Raw genomic sequence first — 22,086 nt, forward strand, 5'->3', positions numbered from 1 at the left:
CTGGTTAGTCAGTCCATACCATGAACAAATTGTGGCTTGCAGCTGTGTGTTTTGGGTGTTTGTTTATTTGTTTGTTTTTAACTATTCCTTTTTAAAATTGTGAATTTTAGTTGCCAAAATGTAAAAATCAGGAGAGTTCACATAAAACTGTCACATCCAGGGACTTCCCTGGTGGCAGTGGTTAAGACTCCACACTCCCAATGCAGGGGGCCCGGGTTCGATCCCTGGTCAGGGAACTAGATCCCACATGCATGCTGCAGCTAAGAGTTTGCATGCCACAATGAAGGGGCCCACGTGCCACAACTAAGGAGCCCTCAAGCCGCAACGAAGGAGACTTCGAGCCGCATCTAAAGGAGCCTGTTTGCCACAACTAAGACCCAGCGCAAACAAAATAAATAAATAAATAAATAAATAAATATATATGGACTGTCACATCCAAATGTAAAATGTTAAGCTCTAAGATGATATTGGAGAAAACCTTTGGGACCTAGGGCTTGGTGAAAAGTTCATAGATGTGGCACCAAAAGCACAATCTATAAAAGAAAAAAATGATGAGTTGGATGTCATCAAAATTAAAAACTTTTGCTCTGGGAAGAATTCTGTTAAGAGGGTGAAAAGGCAAGCTACGGATGGAGGAGGGCATATTTGCAAATCATATATCTGACAAAGGACTTAAATCTAGAATATATAAAGAACTCTCAAAATTCAAAAACAACAACAACAAAAAAACAGTCCAATTAGAAAATGGGCAAAAGACATGAAGAGACAGTTCACCGAAGAGGATATGTAGATGAGAAATAAGCACATGAAAAGGTGCTCATCATCATTATTCATTAGAGAAGTGCAAACTCAAATCCCAATGAGATCACTGCACAACTATCAGAGTAATGAAAATAAAAAATAGGAATTGGGAATTCCCTGACGGTCCAGTGGCCAAGACTCCACCCTTCCAAGGCAGGGGGTGTGGATTCGATCCCTGGTCAGGGAACTAAGACCCCACGTGCTGTGCAGTGAGGCCAAAAAAAAAAAAAAGCAACATTACCAAATGCTGGTGAGGATGCTGAGAAATGATCTCTCATGCATTGCTGGTAGGAATGTAAAAGGGTTCAGCCACTCTGGAAAATAAGTTTCTTAGAAAACAACATATACTTCCCATATGACCCTGCAGTTGTAGACCTCGGCATTTATCCCAGAAAAATGAAATGTATCCCCACCAAAAACTTGTACATGATTATTTATAGCAGTTTTTTTGGTAATAGCCCCAAACTAGAAACAGCTACATTGTCCCTCAATAGGTAAGTGGTTAACCAAACTGTGGTATACTCATACTATTGACTACTACTCAGCAATAGAAAGAAATGAAATATTGATAAACAATAAACACAACTTGGATGGATCTCAAGAGCATTATGATGGCTGAAAAATGTCAATTTCAAAAAAAAAGTTGCATACTATGACTTTTTTTTTTTTTGGCCACGTTACATGGCATGCAGTATCCCAGTTCCCTGACCAGGAATCGAACCCGTGCCCCCTGCAGTGGATGCACAGAGTCCTAACCACTGGACTGCCAGTGAATTCTCTGACTTCATTTTTGTAACAGTCTTGACATGACAAAATTATAGAGACTGATAATAGATTAGTGGGTGTGATTATGAAGGGGTAGCCCAAAGGAGATCTCTGGTCATGGAATAGTTTTGTTCATGATTGCAGGGTGGTTATATGAGTCAGCACATGTGATGAAATCACGTAGAATTATACACACACTACCAATGTCAGTTTCATGGTTTTGACAGTGTACTATAATAATGTACTGTGTGACCATTGGGGTAAACTGAAGGGTACAGGGAACCCTTCTGTACTACCTTTGAATCTATAGTCGTTTCAAAATTAAAAAGTTACTTTAAAAATTGATATATCTGGGGCTTCCCTGGTGGTGCAGTGGTTGGGAGTCCGCCTGCTGATGCAGGGGACGCGGGTTCGTGCCCCGGTCCGGGAAGATCCCACATGCCTCGGAGCGGCTGGGCCCGTGAACCACGGCCGCTGAGCCTGCGCGTCCGGAGCCTGTGCTCCGCAACGGGAGAGGCCACACAGTGAGAGGCCCGCATACCGCAAAAAATAAATAAATAAATAAATAAAAATTGACATATCTGGCAACACTGGTCCAGCCTTACATTGCAGTAATTGTTTGCTGCTATGTTAAGTATCCTCCTTTAGATGGTACATGTGCTCAAAGGCCTGCTATTCATTCATTCACTTAGTTCCAATAGACCTCTGTGACCCCTTTATTATGCTCATGGCACCATCCAGAGATAACTACTTTAATACCATTCCTTCCTGTCTCTTAAAGACATGGATGTTGAAAAAAACAGTAGCCTTGAAATGAAAATATATGTATGTACTGTTTATGATTTCAGTTTCCCATGGCATTTGATGATGTGGCCTTATACTTTCTGGAGCAAGAATGGGAAATCCTGGAGAAGTGGCAGAAGGACATGTATCAGCAGGTCCGTTTATTGGCTGTTGGCTGGTTGAATATGATACTGTGCCCAATTCACATTCAGAATGTCTCTTTAACTTCCTGTAATGGCCTGGTAATTTTGTCACTTTTTATCCAGTTATATCTGTGCCCCTCAGCCTTGTTAACACTCTGAATTCTCTATCTCCCACTCCAACCCTCCCCCATTTCTCCCACAGTTAGAATTACAAAATAATCTAATTGCCTCTCTCGTTTTTAAGTGTGTTGTTTTATTTCTTTAACTGATACTTTAGTGCCTGCTTATGTTGCCTGAATGAGATGCATCCTTATAAGAACTAAGTCTCTCATGAAGGGGCCATAGTTATGGTATTAGAATAAGCTGAGGACCCAACACATTGCAGAACGTGGATACGACAGGGAATAAAGTTTCCCTGGTAAAGGGAGAGAGAAGAGAGCAGGGGGATGGGATACTTAGATATCTCCAGGGAGGTATTCAGGAAGTGGATTGAAAGAGAAATTTGGGGAGATTGTACCTCACTGCTTACTCATCTTGCTCTAACTCAGTCTTGTGTCATAAAGAATAGTTCTCCTCTTATCAATTTAATAGGTGATCTCAGTATACCTGAAGAATTCTTTCTCTCTTTGGGGGTTTATAATTTATTCTGTCTGAGGTATGAATGACAAGAGGGAGTCAACCATGTGAAATCATGGGGAAGAAAATTCTAAGCAGAGAAAGAACTAGTGCAGAGGCCCAAAGGTTGGAGAGAATGAGCTCAGGACACGGTGGGAACCACAGTGAGGCTATTGTGGCATATGCACAGAGGGTTAGCACAAGAGTGATAGGAGAAGAGGACGGAAGGGGCAGCTATGCCGAATTGTGAAGGGCCTCTAGGCTGAGGCGCAGGGTTGGATTTTATTCTAAAGATAAAGGGAAGATGATAGGGGGATTTTTTTTTTTTCTGCCACACCACACAGCTTGTGGGCTTTTAGTTCCCTCACCAGGGATTGAACCTGTGCTCTCAGCAGTGAAAGCACAGAGTCCTAACCACTGGGCCACCAGGGAATTCCCATAGGGGGATTTAAATAGAGAAGTAATATGATATCTTTTTATTTTAATGATTACTCGGGTTGCTATGTGGAAAATAAATTGTAGTGCATAGAAATAAAGGAGAGAGACCAACCAGGAGCCTTGGCAGTACTGGTGAATCTTTGTGGCAGCTGAACCAGGTATGTAGTAATAAAGATAGAGAGCAGGAGGCAGTCTCCAGATATGTTTTGGAGGTAGCATCCCAGATTTTGCCAGTGGCTTGCAGTGGAGTCCGGTGAAAGAAGAACCAACTTCTAGATTTTTGGCTTGAGTATCTTGATGGCAGTGTTTTTTTGTTTTATTTTGTTTTAAAGAGCAATGCCTTTTGTTTTTTTAAATTTTATTTTATTTCATTTATTTATTTTTGGCTGTGTTGGGTCTTTGTTGTTGCGCACAGGCTTTCTCTAGTTGTGGCAAGCGGGGGCTACTCTTCATTGCGGTGCGCAGGCTTCTCATTGTGGTGGCTTCTCTTGTTGCAGAGCACGGGCTCTAGGCACGTGGGCTTCACTAGCTGTGGCACGCGGGCTCAGTAGTTGTGGCTCACGGGCTCTAGAGCGCAGGCTCGGTAGTTGTGGCGCACAGGCTCAGTTGCTCTGCGGCCTGTGGGATCTTCCCAGACCAGGGCTTGAACCCATGTCCCTGGCATTAGCAAGCTGATTCCCAACCACTGTGCCACCTGGGAAGCCCCGATGCCAGTGGTTTTATTCACTGACATGAGGAAGGCTTGGAAGAGAGCAGGTTTTGGCCACATTAAGTTTGAGATGCTTATTATACATTTATATGGAAATATAAAGTAGATAATTGAGTATGCAAGACTGGAATTCCAGTGACGATCAGGACTGGATTCACAAATTTGGGGTCATTGTATAAATGACATTTAAACCACAGGGCCAGTTGGGATCATCTAGGGGGAATATGTCAACAGGACAGGACACCCCCAGCTGTCCCCAGGACACCCCAACAGTTAGGGTCAAGCTAAGGAGAGTGAGGCCAGTAGGGCAGGAGAAACTACAGCCCTGGGCTGATCCAGTGTTGAGTTTTGAGTTATCACAATCCTTGGGCTTGGAGAATCCAGTCTGATTTTCCCAACTTTTAAAAACCAAACAGTATTATTTGCAAATGATTTTCTTTACGGGATGTCCAGATCCTAACTCCAGAGATTAGGATTTAGCAGGTCCAAGCTCAGGCCCAGGAATCTACGTTTTAAACAAGTACTTCAGGTGCTGCAAATGCTGGTGGTAACAAGGTCACTTCGAGAAACACTGATCCAAGGGCTGAGCCATAGGTGACACCACTGCAGGGTATCTGATGCATCTTCTAAAATCCCTCCACTACTTTGTAACAACCCCTCCTCCCTTCAGGCTGATGTCATTAGACACATTACTCTCCACTTCTTCATAATCACTGTCATTTAACAGCCTCCTGGTTCCTTCATTACGTTGATCAAGAAATAATGTGGGCGAGACTTCCCTGGTGGCACAGTAGTAAAGAATCCTCCTTCCAATGCAGAGGACCCGGGTTCGATCCCTGGTTAGGGAACTAGATCCCACATGCATGCTGCAATTAAGAGTTCGAATGTCACAACTAAGGAACTGGCGAGCTACAACTAAGGAGCCCACAAGCTGCGACTAAGGAGTCCGCCTGCTGCACCTAAGACGTGGCACAACCAAATAAATAAATAAAATATTAGAAAGAATGTGGGCACCTCAGTAATTAGTTCCTTAGATGTGCAGAGTCTAATCAGAAAAGTTTAGTCACCTGGGTTCCTTCCTTGACCGCCCCCCCCACCCCCCCGCCCGACTGCTTTTTATTCTACTCACATTGTTCTCATAATGATCCCTTTTGAATACTTTCTGCCTGGATCCTCATCATCCCCACCCTCTCTGTTTCCTTTAATTTTGTGAAATATTGTCAGGAACATTTAACAGTTACTCATGTAATTTCAAGGGTTTCCATTTTTTTAACCTAACATTGATCTCATGTCTCCAGGGATCAAGGTCAACCATGAAACTAAAGTTAAAATAAAAAATTAAAAACTAAAATTGTTTTTAGTCAAGTACTCAGGAAACCCAGACTGAGTCTGTGTGGACTTTCTCTGCAGGCTGTATTTCTTCAAAGCCAGATTTGATCACCTGGATGGAACAAGGAAGAATGCTGTTAATCAGAGACCAAGGACACTTAGAGAAATCACAAATGACACTTAGCCTTTCTGGTGAGTAGATGGATTTGAGGGCCTGGTCATTTATTCTCCTAGCCTTGTTTGCTAATCTTTCTGCAGAGTCAGCAGGATGTAGTGAATAAGAAATATTATTTTGACGGAGAATGTTATTTTTTTTCACTCAAGTTGGTAGCAAATATAAGAATGTCTTACTTTTATAAAGAAGGAAGTTGTATATATTTCATTTAAAAAAAAAACAGAAAATGGAACTGCCTTTAAGAGAACAGTAAAGGATCCATTTGTCCAGTCCTGAGGAAAAACGGTCTTCCCCATCACATCATCATGTCCATTTGTGTACAGAGAAATGAGAAGCCTTCCAATTTTGTACAATATGTTTTTTTATTGTACAGATTTTTAGAACTTGGGATTTTTTTATTCCTTTTGAAGGATTACTTTTTAATTCCTTGTATCATAAGGAAAACATTTTAAATATATTAATACTTTAAGTATTTAAGAGAATGTGCCATTTTTTAGAGTATGTTAATGCTTTACTAAATGGAGATCTACTAAGTCTCTGGGTATCAAGGACTCTCCTGAAAAAGAGGGAATTTAAACCCAGGAAGTGTGTGACTAGCTCCATTGGAGGATAAAAGAATTCCCAGGGGCTTCATTTCACTGCTACCGTCTATTAATTCACTCATCTAATCAGTATTGTCCCTACCATGTTCATAGGACTATGTCACATATTATTTAGGCCAGGGGTTGGGAGATATATATATATATATATATGTATTTTCCCACTCTAAGAGTTTATTGTCTGTCTTACTGACCTACTGACATGGCAGTTAGGTTAGTCAATTATAACTATTGGATTAGTCAACTATAAAATAAGACTGTATACACTTATAAATAGTAAGTGGCAATGATAAGCGCTATAGGGATTTAGAGGAGAAAGCAGAGGAGAGACAGCAATATCCCAGGAGGACTTCTAAAGGAATTAGGATTTAAATAGCATAGAATGGGCATATTTGGTAAGGCAAAGAAGATTCAACAGGGGTCATACATGAGCTGAGGCTTAGGGGTGGGAACAAGCCTGTTATATTTAAGAAAATGGAAGGCGCTGAGTATAGCTGAATATTATTTGTGGAACATAGTGGAAGATGGGGGGTGGTGGTGGCAGTGGTGGCACATAATTGGTATCAGAGACCAAAAATGCCATGGTGGGAGTTTAATTTCATCCTTTAGAAAGGGCCTGGAAAGGTTTTTGAGTACCAAAGAATGAACGACGTTGGTGGCTGTCCCTAAAAACAAATGTTTCCTTTGTACCAGGTGGTACTCAACCAGTAACACAACTACTCCCCTGCCTGGGATAAACAGTAAGTGATGAGAAATAGGATTCAAGGAGACAGGCAGGTATGCTCTTCTCATGGTCCAGGCAAAAGCTGTGGGTGCTAACTTAGTAAATGACATCATCTAGTTGGAAACATCTGTGTTGTTGAGAGGACCTCAGAGCAGAATCAGAGTGCTGCTCTGGGGCAAGCCTGATAGGTGAGGTTTGCTCCCAGGTTAAGAGATTTAAAAAAGGAGAGCTATGTGACCCACTGCAACAGGATGAGGGAGAAAAAGATGTTCTGGAATACAGCAGCTCAGATGATGGTCGGGAATTGTCCTCTCCAGGTGTGGTGGGTGAGAATAAGGTGCCAGCTCAGCTCCCTCTGTACCCTGTCATCATGGCTTTTACTTTGGGAACACCAGTGACTTTCTTATAATTCGGAGTTCCTTGGAAAAGGGAATTATTTCCACAGTTTTCTTTGTGAATTCAGTAAATTGCCATTTGACATTCCTAAGAAAGATACTTCCTATTAGCATTTCTTCAGAAAACTTTTCCTGAAATCTGTGGTGAAAGCGTGCAAGAATATGACCCGAAGCCTTCCTACTGAAATATTGTGCTATTTATTTCACAGATTTAAAGAAATATTATAATGAAATGGTCAGATTCTCAGAGTAACTCATTTTTATTTTCTTCCAAGTTCTGCTTAGCCTCTGAGGGTCCTCATAGGCTCACAAAATGTATTTGCCTGCCATTTTTTTCACGCTAAGTCTTGTTAACAAATGATGAAAGGATTTGTACATCCAAGTTAAACTTCAATATAATTCACCTGTGGCAGGCAGATTCACAAAGTCATGGGGACAACGGAAGTCCCTTTCCCACGTTGTCAGTGATGTGAAGACAGTCCTTGACCCCGCAGACCCATCACTGATGAGGTGGGCCTTTTTGTCTCTCCAGGTGACCAGGGAACTCTCGGGGCAAAAGAGGAGGAATGCCATTTAAATGGCCTCCAAGAGCAGGGCTTCTGTGCTCCCTTATCCAAGGAGGAAAGAAAGATTTTATCAGATCAAAGAGCCGTCTTACAACACCCAAGTCTCCAAGAAACAGAGATTCTAAATAAAAGCCTCGACATCACAGCATCTAATCAGGACAAGAATGATCCACAGCATAAGCCAATGGGAACCCCAGATCACCTGGAAATTCCACCAGGTCTGAGACTTTATTTCTGCTTTGTCTGTAGGAAGGTCTTCCAGATAAAGAGAGACTTTGTGAAGCACAAAAGGAACCACCGCGAGAGCCAGTCCTGTCAATACCCGAAGCACAAAAACAAGTCCAGGGAGAAGGTGGAGCTCAGGTGGCTCCGGCCGGTCCCGTGTAAGCAGCCTTTCCGGCGCGGCGCGTGCGAGCAGAGCAGCTGTCTCAGGTGCAGCCTGGCCCTGCACCAGGTGGCTCACCCGGGCCCGTGGCCCTTCCAGTGCCCCAAGTGTGGCAGGGCCTTCCGGTCCAAAGCCGCCCTGAACAAGCATGCGTGTTCGCCCAGCCGGGAGTGTAGCCGGGGGTTCACCCAGCAGGACAAGCTGGCCGAGCACCTGCAGGTGCACAGCGGGAGGACACCCCTCCAGGGTCCGCAGGCGGCAGAGGCCCCTCGCGGGAGGCGGCCGCGAGGGCCTACCGGCGGGCACACCGCGGGGAGAAGCCATTCTCCTGTGACGACTGTGACCGGAAGTTCACCCACCGGAGCAAGCTCACCGAACACGTCCGAGTTCACACGGGGGAGAAGCCCTTCCGGTGACCGCAGTGCCAGAGAAGCTTCCGCCTCAAGAGCAGCCTGCGGGCCCACCTCTGTCGGCACAGCGGGAGGAAGCCCTTCCGGTGCCCAGAGTGCGGTCGGAGCTTCTGCTGGAGGAACACTATGAAGGCGCATCAGCGTCTGCACAGCCAGGAGAAGCCCTTCTCCTGCGGGCAGTGCGGCCGGGGATTCACACGGCCCTCGAAGCTCGCGCGTCACCGCCGCATCCACGCCAGGCAGACGGCGTTCCCCTGCGAGCGGTGCGGGAGGACCTTCCCCTGGCGCTCGGGGCTCACGCGGCACCTCCAGGTACACACTGAGGAGAAGCCCTTCTGCGCCCAGTGCGGCCGGGGCTTCCACCGCCGTGCGCACGTCGCCGAGCATCGGCGACTCCACGGCGGGGCCGAGCCCTTCCGGTGCCCCGAGTGCAGCCGGAGCTTCTCCTGGAAGGCCTCCTTGAATCTGCACCGGCGGCGGCACGCGGGCAAGCGGCCCTTCCCGTGCGGCGAGTGCGGCAAGGCCTACGTTCAGCTGTCCCAGCTCGCCGAGCACGCGAGGGTCCACAGCGGGGAGAAGCCCTTCCGGTGCCCCGAGTGCGACAGGGGCTTCCGGCTCAGAGGGAACCTGAAGAGCCACCTGCTCCAGCACAGCGGCCAGAAGCCCTTCTCCTGTGCGACGTGTGGCCGAAGCTTCGCTCAGCGGTACAGGCTCACGGAGCACATACGCGTCCACAGCGGCGAGAAGCCCGTCCGGTGCCCCGAGTGCGGCAAGAGCTTCCTCCAGAAGAGAAGTCTGGAGACCCATCTGCACCGTCACCGCGGGGAGAGGCCTTTTTCTTGTGCTGAGTGTGGAAGGGGCTTCACCTACCTGGGGGCGCTCAACACCCACATTGCTGTGCACGCCAGGGAGCAGCCCTTCAGTCTCGAGGTCACTCCACTCAAAGTAGTGACAGCTCTGCGGTGGGACCACTGGCTCTGTTGGCTCTGGCTGAGGCAGGACGGAAAATTCAGCCAACATGCTTCAGCCACACTGGCCAGCACGGAGCAGGCGGCCGTGAGGGCTCCTTGACGAAGTTTCCAGATAATCCAGGCACAGCGTCTAGAGACTGGAGGAAAGCAGGCTTTTTGTGGAAGGCGCTGGTCATCCTGATGTGAGAGTCAGGTTAGAGCTCCTCCTTTAGCCTTTTCCCTCTCTTTTTTGTAATAAAGTTTCTTGGGACAAAAGTTCCTTACATTATGGGTGTTTTAGTCTGCTGGGGCTGCCATAGGAAAATGCCACAGACGGGGTGGCTTAAACCACAGAAATTTATTTTCTTACAGTTCTAGAGGCTGGAAGTCCAAGATCAAGGTGCCAGCAAGGTTGGTGTCTGCTGAGGGCCTCTTTTCCTGGCTTGCAGATGTCACTTTCCCCCTGTGTCCTCACGTGGGTTTTTTCTGGGCAGGGTGGGGTGTCTCTGGTATTTCTTCCTTTAATAAGGACACCAGTCCTATTGGATTAGTACCCCAACCCTGTGACCTCATTTAACCGTAATGAATTAATTTTGGAGAACCTGATAGTATATCCCTAGACCTGAACAAAGTGAATGAGGAGGCAGAGACTAGGAATGATGTGCTGGTGGAGCCTCCTGTAAGTGGAAAGAAATGCCAAGAATGGGGAAGAAGCGTGCCCCCAACCAAATCTAACAGCCAGCTGTACCTGTCCATTCGCCTGTCTGTCTGGCTCTCCTGAACCACACCTTGTGCAGCAATTTCCTCTGTTCTCTGTGAGGTGATGATGACTTTTAAATCTATAAATCCATGTTCATATTTCCAGCTTCCTCCTGATGGTTTCTGACTTCCACAGACATCTCAAACACAGAATGCCCAGAATAAGACTCCTGATTAGTACCAGCCCTCACTCTTTTCTCTTTTCTTTACACTCCTGTTTTTCTCACCTCAAAATTATAACTAATCTCCAGAGCTGTAAACTTGATAATGATCTTAGATTTTCCTACACTCAGTCTACTAAATTTATCCCAAATAAAAGCCCTTCTCTATCTCTGCTGACACCATATAAGCTCACTTTTGAAAAACTTTTTTTTTTTTTTCGCGGTACGCGGGCCTCTCACTGTTGTGGCCTCTCCCGCTGTGGAGCACAGGCTCTGGACGCACAGGCTCAGCGGCCATGGCTCACGGGCCCAGCTGCCCCGCGGCATGTGGGATCTTCCCGGACCGGGGCACAAACCCGTGTCCCCTGCATCGGCAGGCAGACTCTCAACCACTGCGCCACCAGGGAAGCCCCCAAAACTTTGTTTTTTCAAGTGTTTTTCCTAACAGATTTCCCTGCCTCTGGCTTTTTCCAGTAATACATTATCACTCTTGGGACAAATTGGTTTTTCTAAAATGCAACTCTAATGTTATTCTCAAAAGAAATTTTTAAGAAGTTTCCAATTTTGTTATAAGTGAAAACTCATTTCTCCAAAGAAGACATGAGGATGGCACATGAAAAGATGCTCAGCATTGCTAATCATTAGAGAAATGCACATCAAAACTACAACGAGGTACCACCTCACACCAGTCAGAATGGCCATGATCAAAAAGTCTACGAATAAATGCTGGAGAGGGTGTGGAGAAAAAGAAACCCACCTACACTGTTGGTGGAAATGTAAATTGGTGCAGCCACTACGGAGAACAGTATGGAAGTTTCTTAAAGAGCTAAAAAGAGTTATGTGATCCAGCGATCCCACTCCTGGGCATATATCCAGAAAGATCTCATTTGAAAAGATACATGCACTCCAGTTTCATAGCAGCACTACTTAACAATAGCCAAGATATGGAAGCCACCTAAGTGTACATCGACAGATGAATGGATAAAGAAGATGTGGTATATATACACAATGGACTATTACTCAGCCATAAAAAAGAATGAAGTAATGCCATTTGCAGCAAAATTGATGGACCTAGAGATTATCAAATGAAGTCCGACAGAGAAAGACAACATATGATATTGCTTACATGTGGAATCTAAAAAATGATACAAATGAACTTATTTAAAAAACAGAAATAGACTCACAGACATAGAAAACAAATTTAAAAAACAGAAATAGACTCACGGACATAGAAAACAAACTTATGCTTACCAAAGCAGAAGGATAAATTAGGAGTTTGGGATGAAAATATAAAATAGATAACCAACAAGGACCTACTCTATAGCACAGGGAAGTACACTAAGTATCTTGTAATAACCATAATGGAAAAGAATATTATATATTTATATTCAGATATATATATCTGGATCACTTTGCTGTACACCTGAAACTAACACAACATTGTAAATCAACTATATTTCAATAAAATTTTTAAAAAATTATAAATTAGGGACTTCTGGTGGTTGGGACTCTGTGCTTCCACTGCGGGGGCGGGACATGGGTTCCATCCCTGTTCAGGGAACTTGAATCCCACATGCCTCGCAGTGCAGCCAAAAACTAAATAAAAATTTAAAAATAAATGCAAACTCATTAACACGACATAAAAGAACCTCTGAGCTGAACTGGACCTGCCTTTTCAGCCTAATCTTGTTACCTATTCACGGTATGAATTTTACTCATACCAGATGACTTTCATCTTTCCCAAATGCATCATATCCTCATGACTGCTTCCTCTGGAATGCCTTTCCTCTTTCTTCTTCTGAACTCCTTCATATCAGCCATTCACTCTCAACACCAGCAACATTTTGGGCACGTGCTCATCTCTTCATACATCATAGCATCCTCTAAATACCTCTCTCTAATAGCACTCCCCACATTCAACTGAAACCTTCCTTGCTTTCCCTGCCATGCCCCCTGGAGGGCATGGATTTGATCTTGGTTTTACATTTTCTCCATCCAAACCAAGACATTCTCTGGCTTAATGCGTGGATCTGTGATATACCCAACAACACAGTGGTGGAGAAGCACTGAACTGCTGACAGTACTTGATTGTGGATATGAGGGTCCCAGGAGAGGCCACTGCAAAACAGCTGGACAGGAATAGTTAACTGTGCACACCTCTCACACATACACGAACTGACTCGCACAAGATATCCATCCTCTGGGTGATTGGACATTTAAATTATTTTCCTGTTTTTACTTTTAAAAAACGGTGCTGCTTTAGAGATTCTAGGATATGGCTCTTTGATATGCAAAAATAGCTCTGAGATAAGAATTGCTGGATAATAGGGTATGTGCATCTTCATAAACATATTGCATTTGCCTGACTGACAATGAGATGGAACATTGTCGTGTGTTTATCGCCTATTCGGTTTTTTTCTTCCTTTCTGTGAATTCATAATTTTGCACATTTTCCTCTAGGGCAGTCTATGGTTTTTAGCAGTTATTTATGTTTATTTATATGCTATTCCATGTTGTAAATATTTTTTCCCAATCTGTGACCTAGTTTTGGTTACTCTATCATGTCTTTTGATCTCAAGTTTTAAATCTTGTTTTTAAATTGAAGTACAGCTGATTTACAATATATTATATTAGTTTCAGGTGTACAACATAGTGATTCAATATTTTTATAGGTTATACTCCATTTAAAGTTATTACAAGTTAATGGCTATATTTCCCTGTGTAGTGGAATAACTGAGGACATGGAAAGGAGACGTGACCCATGAGCCCCCCCCCCCCAGCAAACTGGGGGCTGGCGAATAAGCCAGAACTGCAAGCAGTCCTGATTGCTTTGAGCCCCGCCCCCCCTCCGGCAAACCGGGGACATGCAAATAAGCCAGAACTGTGAACAGTCCTGAATGCTTTGAGCGCGCCCCCCCCCCCACCGCGGCAAACCGGGGGCCTGCGAAGAAGCATTAAGTGCTTTGGGCGCTGATCCGTGAGAATGTCCTCAGTGTAATCAGTATGGTGGGAACACAAGGCAATGTGTCCTTGTGTTACTTCAGTATAATCAAAATAATGGTGGGAACTTTGTGCTGCTTTTGCGCTCAAGGACGAAGCACGGCATGTTTTCAAGAAAGCCAATTATTGCTTGTATAGTTAATAAAAACATAGGTTGCTGCTTTGGCATTTCTAAAGTGTTAAGAAAACAAGTCTTAAAATGTTAACATAGATAATGCTTTAATAAAAGCTACCACAGCAGGACAGACGGCGCTGTTTTGCCTGAGCGAGCGGCAGCCCTCTACTGCTGTGCTTCTGCACAATTCATCTCGTGTGATGAGCTTACTTTCGGCCCTGTCATAAGATAAACTACAACATTTGGCGCCCGAACAGGGACCTGAAGGTAAGTAATCGCGCGATCACGGGACCGAAGGAGAAATTGGTCCGCTCAAGAGTAAGCGAAACCTTCGGGAGCAATAGAGTCATGGGAAATTCCCATTCAGTAGAATTTCAATACATTAAACTCCTCAAACAGTTATTAAGGAGTTCAGGTGTGAAAGTGAAACCAGAATCTTTTGATGAATTGTTTGCGCTGGTACGTAAACATTGTTACTGGTTTCAACCTACTGGTCATAACCAGTTGAATTTAAAAGTTTGGAAACAGGTTATGCAAGCCTTAAGAAGAGCTCATCAACATGGAGACCCTATATCTGTCCGTGTTTGGTCTCTTTGTCGTTTCATTTCCCGTGCCCTGGAACCATTACAATCTGAAACTAAAAGTGAACATGGGGCGCGCTCTCAGCGTCCAAATTCTGCTCCTGATCATTCTGCTGCTTTTCGTACTCTGTCTCGTGAGTCTCCTATAGAGGACCTTCCTCCGCTTCCTCCTCCCCTTGTGTCTAAGACAGGAGAGGATTTTTCAGGTTCCAGTGATGAAGGGGCTTTTTCTGATGATGATAAAGATCGGGAGCAGACTAGCAAACAAAATGAGATGCCACTTTCTCAACAGAATGATATTTCTGATATACTTTCAAAGTTAAAAAATTTGATGGTTAAATTGGAAGAAAATATAAACCATGCTACCACTCCTTTATATCAGGAGCCATGTCCTACTATTCCTTCGGCTCCTCCTTTAGAATTAGCAGCTTATCCTGTTGGAGCCTCTCGTCAGTTTCGCTTTCCTCTAAAGCCTAAATCTAACAGACTATTGTTGGAAGAAGAGATAAATAAGGAAGAAAAGCAATATTCTGGATCATTTTTTGCTTTCCCTATTGTTAGACAAGCTATGCTTGCTAATGATCAATTTCCGAATGGATATGTAAATGTTAAATATAACCCTCATGATTTAAAATTTTTTAAAATACTAAAAGAAGCCATTAATGCGTATGGAATGCATTCTAATTATGTTCAAGGTCTTTTGTCTAGGTATGCTTCCGAAAACATATTAATTCCTCAGGATTGGGGGGCGCTTGCCAAGACTGTTACTTGGTGGAAAGAAGAAGACACCTCCATTGACCTGGGGGCAAATAAAAATGTTTACAGGCACTGCCAAAATTCTTGTTATTTCACAGGGCAAACCCCTCAATAGCACCAATCTTTGTAGCTATGTTGACAATGTTGTCTGCACAGGTAATAAGCATATCAGCCAATGAGATAAATTGTACTAACCATACTTATTGGACTTATATTCCTAACCCTCCTCTTAATATGGGGGTTACCTGATGGGATGCCCTAACTCTTGTATATGTAAATGAGTCTGGATGGTTGCCTGGTCCTTTTGATGATAGAGGCCCTTTAAAGCCAGAAGAAGACGGAAGAATAATAGAGAATTACACGGTGGGTGTTAATGGACCTCCTATTTATATGGGAAAGGGAGATCATTGCCTTAAAATGAATTATCAAGCATGGTTAAGTGTTGTCAAAAATGAAAATAGAAATCATGGTTATATCTTTTGAGTGCTTATAGTTTCAAAAGTTCTAATTCCACTCTTAATGAGAATGTTTCCGCACCTTACTTGCCTCTATGCCAGGTGCCTCTTATGGATCGATTATCGGATTGGGTCCATTGGACTCGATGCCGAGGGAAAATGGCTCGGGTTCTTATTAATACTTCCTGGGGAAGCGTCACTGATTGGAGCCCTTTTGGCTCTGCCCGAGGAAAAAGGGGTCTGGAGAAGTTATACTGGCACAGAGAGGATAACACTATTTACAGCAATACTATTAATGATACCACAGTATGGCATGCTGGAGGGTTTTCTCCTCCAGGTCCTCATTTAAATGGATATCCTATCCAAAAGGACTTGTGGAAGCTTATGGCAGCTTTGGTAAAGATTAATGCTTGGGTAGGACATATGGTTAACAAATCTGGACATCATAGTTTGACTTTTCATAAAAATGTTACTCGGTATACTCGTAGTTGTGTGACATTACCTTATATATTGTTAAAGGGACCAGCTGAATGGAATAAGACTCAAGGTATTATAAAGTGTAAAAATTGCTCTCTGTATACCTGCATTAACTCTAGTATATCTTTTAACATATCTACTGAAAGTTTGTGTATCTTACGAGCTCAGACAGGTCTTTGGCCTCCTGTCAATCTTGGAAGGGAATGGCAAGAATCTCTCCCTATGGCTGCTTTGCAATATTTAGTTGCTGCATTAAAAAGAAGTAAAAGATTTGTAAGAATGTTGATTGCAGCTGTCATGGGTATTATAGCCATAACAGCTACTGCTGCAGTAGCTGGAGTTGCTTTAGAACGATCTATTCAGACCGTTGATTATATAAGTGATTGGCATAAAAATTCTGAAATGCTTTGGTCCTCTCAACGACAAATTGATTCGGAGATACATTCGGAAATAGCAGACTTACAACAAGCTGTGGTTATGTTGGGGGACCAACTTGTAAATTTACAAAGACGAATAAAGTTACGTTGTGATTAGAATCAAAGTGCCTTTTGTGTCACTTCGGTTCCATATAATCAGTCTACATTCCCCTGGGCAAAAATAAAAAAGCATTTATTACATCACAAAAATTTGACAGAAGAAATTGTAAATTTACAAAGGGAAATTCAACAAACTTTTCAGAAGAAATTACAACGACTTAATTCGCAAGAAATATGGTCTGAAATTATTCAAGGACTTAATAATCTAAATCCTATGCCTGAATTACATGCTTTATTTGGTTCTACTGCAGGATTGCTAATGCTCATTATAATAATAATCATATGTTTAATTATAGTTCGACGACGATTAAAAGCCACCCGCCATACAACATCGCAACAAGCTGCTGTGTTTTCCTTGATGCTGCACAAGCTACAAAATAATTCCATGTAGTTTAGTACCAAGAGTAATGCTGCCGTGTTCTCCTTGATGCTACAAAAATTGCAAAACAAAAAGGGGGAAAGGTAGTGGAATAACTGAGGACATGGAAAGGAGACGTGACCCATGAGCCGCCCCCCACGCCCCAGCAAACTGGGGGCTGGCGAATAAGCCAGAACTGCAAGCAGTCCTGATTGCTTTGACCACCCCCCCGGGCAAACCGGGGGCCTGCAAATAAGCCAGAACTGTGAACAGTCCTGAATGCTTTGAGCCCCCCCCACCCCCCGGCAAACCGGGGGCCTGCGTAGAAGCATTAAGTGCTTTGGGCGCTGATCCATGAGAATGTCCTCAGTATAATCAGTATGGTGGGAACACAAGGCAATGTCCTTGTGCTGCTTCAGTATAATCAAAATAATGGTGGGAACTTTGTGCTGCTTTTGCGCTCAAGGACGAAGCACAGCATGTTTTCAAGAAAGCCTATTATTGCTTGTATAGTTAATAAAAACATAGGTTGCTGCTTTGGCATTTCTAAAGTGTTAAGAAAACAAGTCTTAAAATGTTAACATAGATAATGCTTTAATAAAAGCTACCACAGCAGGACAGACGGCGCTGTTTTGCCTGAGCGAGCGGCAGCCCTCTACTGCTGTGCTTCTGCACAATTCATCTCGTGTGATGAGCTTACTTTCGGCCCTGTCATAAGATAAACTACAACACCCTGTGCTGTACAATATATGCTTGTTGCTTATTTATTTTATACATAGTGGTTTGTACCTCTTAATCCCATTCCCTTATCGTGTCCCTCCCCTCTCCCCTCTTCACACTGGTAACCACTAGTTTGTTCCCTATATCTGTGAGTCCATTTCTGTTTTGTTATATCATTCATTTATTTTACTTTTTAGATTCCACATATGAGTGATAATATAGAGAGTATTCGTCTTTCTCTGTCTGACTTATTTCACTAAGCATAATACCCGCTAGGTCCATCCACATTGCTGCAAATGGCAGATTTTCATTCTTTTTTATGGCTGAGTAACATTAGTGTGTGTGTGGTGGGTGTATGTGTGGGGGTGTGGGTGTGTATCACTTCTTTATCCATTTTTCTGTTGATGGACACTTACTCTGCTTTCGTATCTTGGCTATTATAAATAGTGCTGCTGTGAACATTGGGGTTCATGTATCTTCTCCAATTAGTGTTTTCATTTTCTTCTGATATATACCCAATAGTGGAACTGCTGGATTATATGGTAGTTCTATTTTTAGTTTTTTTGAGGAATCTCCATACAGTTTTCCACAGTGGCTGCACCGATTTACATTCCTACCAGCAGCGTAAAAGGTTTTCCTTTTTTCCGCATCCTCACCAACATTTGCTATTTGTAGACTTTTGGATGATAGCCATTCTGACAGGTGTGAGGTGATATCTCATTGTGGTTTTGATTTGCCTGTCTCTAATAATTAGCGATGTTGAGCATCTCCAGATTTTCTGTCTGGATGATCTGTCCATTGATGCAAGTGGGGTGTTAAAATCCCCTACTATTATTGTATTACTGTCAATTTCTCCTTCTATGTCTGTTAATTTTTGCTTTATATATTTAGGTGCTCCTGTATTGGGTGCATATATGTTAACAAGTGTCATATCCTCTTCTTCTATTGATCCCTTTATCGTTATATAATACCCTTCTTTGTCTTTTGTTACAGACTTGGTTTGAAAGTATATTTTTTCTGATATTGGTATTGCTACCCCTGCTTTCTTGTCATTTCCATTTGCTTGAAATATCTTTTTCCATCTCCTCACTTTCAGTCTGTGTGTTTCTTTAGCTTTGAGGTTAGTCTCTTGTAAGCAGCATATAGATGGGTCTTGTTTTTATTGTCTAATCAGCTACCCGATGTCTTGTGATTGGAGCATTTAGTCCATTGACATTTAAAGTAATTATTGATAAGTATGTACTTATTGCCATTTGTTACTTGTTTTACAGTTGCTTTTGTAGTTCTTCTCTGTTCTTCCCTTCTCCCTTTAGTTTCTTCCCTTGTGGTTTGATGATTTTCTTTAGTGGTATGCTTGTGTCCCATTCTCTCTCCTTTTTTGTGTATCTATTGTAGGTTTTTGATTTGTGGTTACACAGGAGTCGTATATGTTTACCTATAATAATATCTATTTGTTTTAACCAGGTAGTCATTTAAGTTCAAACACATTCTAAAAGATCTCCACTTTCCCTCCCCTCCCCCACCTCTTGTGTTTTTGATGTCATGTTCTACTACTTTATGTTTATCCCTTTACTGATTATTGTAGTTATAGTCAATTTTACAGTTTTTTGTCTTTTAATCTTCATACTAGCTTAAGTGGTTGATCCTCAGCCTATATTATATATTTGTCTTTATGGTGGGATTTTTCCTTTCCTCTAGATTCTTGCTTCTTGTTATAGACTCTTCTTTTCCACTGAAAGAGGACACTTTAACATTTCTTTTAGGGTAGGTTTAGTGCTGATGAATTCAGTTTTTGCTTGTCTGAGAAGTTCTTTAACTTTCTTTCAATTCTAAAGGATAATCTTGCTGGGTAGAGTATGCTAGGTTGCAGGTTTTTCCCTTTCAGCAAAGTTTTAAATTTTAATCTAATTTAATGTATTGGTCTATCCTTTGCACTTTGTACTTTTTGTATCTTAAGACTGTGTGTATAAAAATATTCAAGCAATACTATTTACGGCCACAAAATTTTTTAACTGCCACTAAATACTTCACACTACCCTACCTGTTATGGGCTTAATTGTGTTTCCAAAAATTCTTAAAATATTTTTTTTTTATTTATTTGACTGCACCAGGTCTTAGTTGCAGCACGCAGGATCTTTGCTTCAGCATGTGGGATCTTGTAGTTGTGGTGTGAGGAATCTTTCTGGTTGTGGCATGTGGGATCTAGTTCCTTGACCAGGAATCAAGCCTGAGGCCCCCTGCATTGGGAGCGCAGAGTCTTAGCCACTGACCACCAGGGAAGTCCCCCAAAATTCATTTGTTGAAGTCCTGACCCCCCAGTACCTCAGAATGTGACTATATTTAGAGATAGGGCCTTAAAAAAGGTAATTAAGGTAAAACAAGGTCTCATGGGTCAGCCCTAATCCAATGTGACAGGTGTCCTTATAAGAGGAGATTGGGACCGAGAACACCCAGACCGAGGGACAACCATGGGAGGACACAGGGAGAAGCGCAGCCATCTGCAAGCCGAGGAGAGAGTCCTCAGAGGAAACAAACACTGCTGACACCTTGATCTTGGAATTCTGGCTTCCAGAACTGTGAGAAAATTAATTTCTGTTGTTTAACCTGCCCAGTCTGTGGTACTTTGGTATGGCAACCCTAGCAGATTAATACACTACCTTAAATTGCAGCCATTTAAAAGTATAATTATGAGATTATGAGAAATATGGAAAACCTTGATATGGTAAGTGAAAGATAAAAAGACAAAAAATTATGTGTGTCTCAGAACCATATAAAAAGAACATGTCTGTGGACAGAGACTGGAAGTCTATATGAAACAAAATCAAGCATTTACATTAGAATACCAGAATTATGGACAACTTTCACTTCTTTTAAAATTTGCTTTATTGTTGCTAAATTGTATATATACAATATTGTTCGTTAAGAAAACCTTTAAGTTGGGGATAGCAATTACATATATCTAAGCAGTTCAACCATACTGGCTGCTTAAGAGTGAAAGGCAGAGTAAATTCAAGATCCGTTTCAGGGCTTCCCTGGTGGCGCAGTGGTTGAGAGTCCGCCTGCCGATGCAGGGGACACGGTTCGTGCCCCTGTCCGGGAGGATCCCACGTGCCACGAAGCGGCTGGGCCCGTGAGCCATGGCCGCTGAACCTGCGCGTCCGGAGCCTGTGCTCCGCAACGGGAGAGGCCACAACAGTGAGAGGCACGCGTACCGCAAAAAAAAAAAAAAAAGATCCATTTCATATTTAGGTTATAGACCATTTCTTGAATTTCATAGACTATGAGTCATGTTCCTAATGTAAGTCCATGGGGCCAGCGATGTCATGACTGTGCCTGACTTCCTGAGGATGAATACCCAGCCTCCTCACCGTTGGCAGGACCATTCTGAGGGATGATCTGCACCCTCCGAGTCCCCAGCAGAATGGACTCCCAGTTGACGACGGGGGGACCTGCTCGTTAATGCTTAATGCCCCTTGATTTCTCACCTCCCTCACTTGGTTCCTGAGATCACCTCACAGAGCACCCCTTGAACCTAATCCTTGACTGGGGTTGGCTTTGGAGAGGAATCAAACCCCTGCACTCCCTCTCATTGTTTCTATCTCAGTTAATAGCGAGTATCCTATCCATCCATTTGCAGTTGACGCTGTATTTCCCCCCTCTTTCCGTTTGCATCTCCGTCTCCCTCCTCTGGGTCCCCCAAGAGAGTGCGAGGATCGGTCACCCCCGGGCAGCTGCGGCTTGCGACTGACGCCGGTCAGCACGGCGCCGGCTGCCACTGCAGACAGCGCTCACTCCTCCCGGCCGTAGGGGGCGCTGTGGGGCGGAGCGGCCGCGAGTCCCAGCGTGCACCGCGCCTGGGCTGGGCTTGCAGGTCGGCGGGGAGCGGCGCAGGGAAAGTGCCGCGGGCAGGTGGGACCCCCTGCCTTGGCTGTAACCCGGTCCGGGGCCGGGTGGGACCGCGAGGGCCCATGGCCGACCCGGCTCCGGTAAGAGGGGCTCCCTGCGCGGACGCCCGGCTCGGGGATCTGGGCGGGGCCTCGGGTTCCGGCTCGGCGGGCCGGCATCCTGGGGTCCTCCCGGGGCGGAGGCGGACGGGTGGGGCGGGGTCTGAGGGTCGTGCCGAACGCCTGGTGTGGGGTCTGGACCCTCGACGGAGCCGGTGACCCCCGCCCCTGGGGCTCGTCCGTGTCCAAAGCCCTAAACAAAGCCGATCGTGGAACTGGCGGAGTCTGGGCCGGGGGCGCCTGTGCGTGAGACGGGCGGATGAGAAAAAGTCGAAGTTGGTCTGGGGCCGGCAATGCGCGTTAACTAGTTCAGCCAGTTTTACATTATAGTTACTGAATTTAGAACAAGTGTTTGAAAAGATTTAAGATTCTGAATG

At 43.9% G+C, this 22,086-nt stretch overlaps 1 protein-coding gene across 1 annotated transcript in view; it reads left to right on the forward strand.

Moving 5' to 3' along the window:
• Positions 1-9,908, forward strand: part of ZNF425 (zinc finger protein 425) — a 31,845-nt gene extending 21,937 nt beyond the window's left edge. Inside the window, 2 exon segments of the mRNA XM_007472084.1 lie at positions 8,292-8,581; positions 8,683-9,908. Of these exon segments, the coding sequence (XP_007472146.1) occupies positions 8,292-8,581; positions 8,683-9,908 (1,516 nt within the window).
• Positions 9,909-22,086: the final 12,178 nt, after the last annotated feature.

This window comes from Lipotes vexillifer, unplaced genomic scaffold (genome assembly GCF_000442215.2).
Source record: "Lipotes vexillifer unplaced genomic scaffold, Lipotes_vexillifer_v1.1 scaffold472, whole genome shotgun sequence".
NCBI classification, from domain to species: Eukaryota; Metazoa; Chordata; class Mammalia; order Artiodactyla; family Lipotidae; genus Lipotes; species Lipotes vexillifer.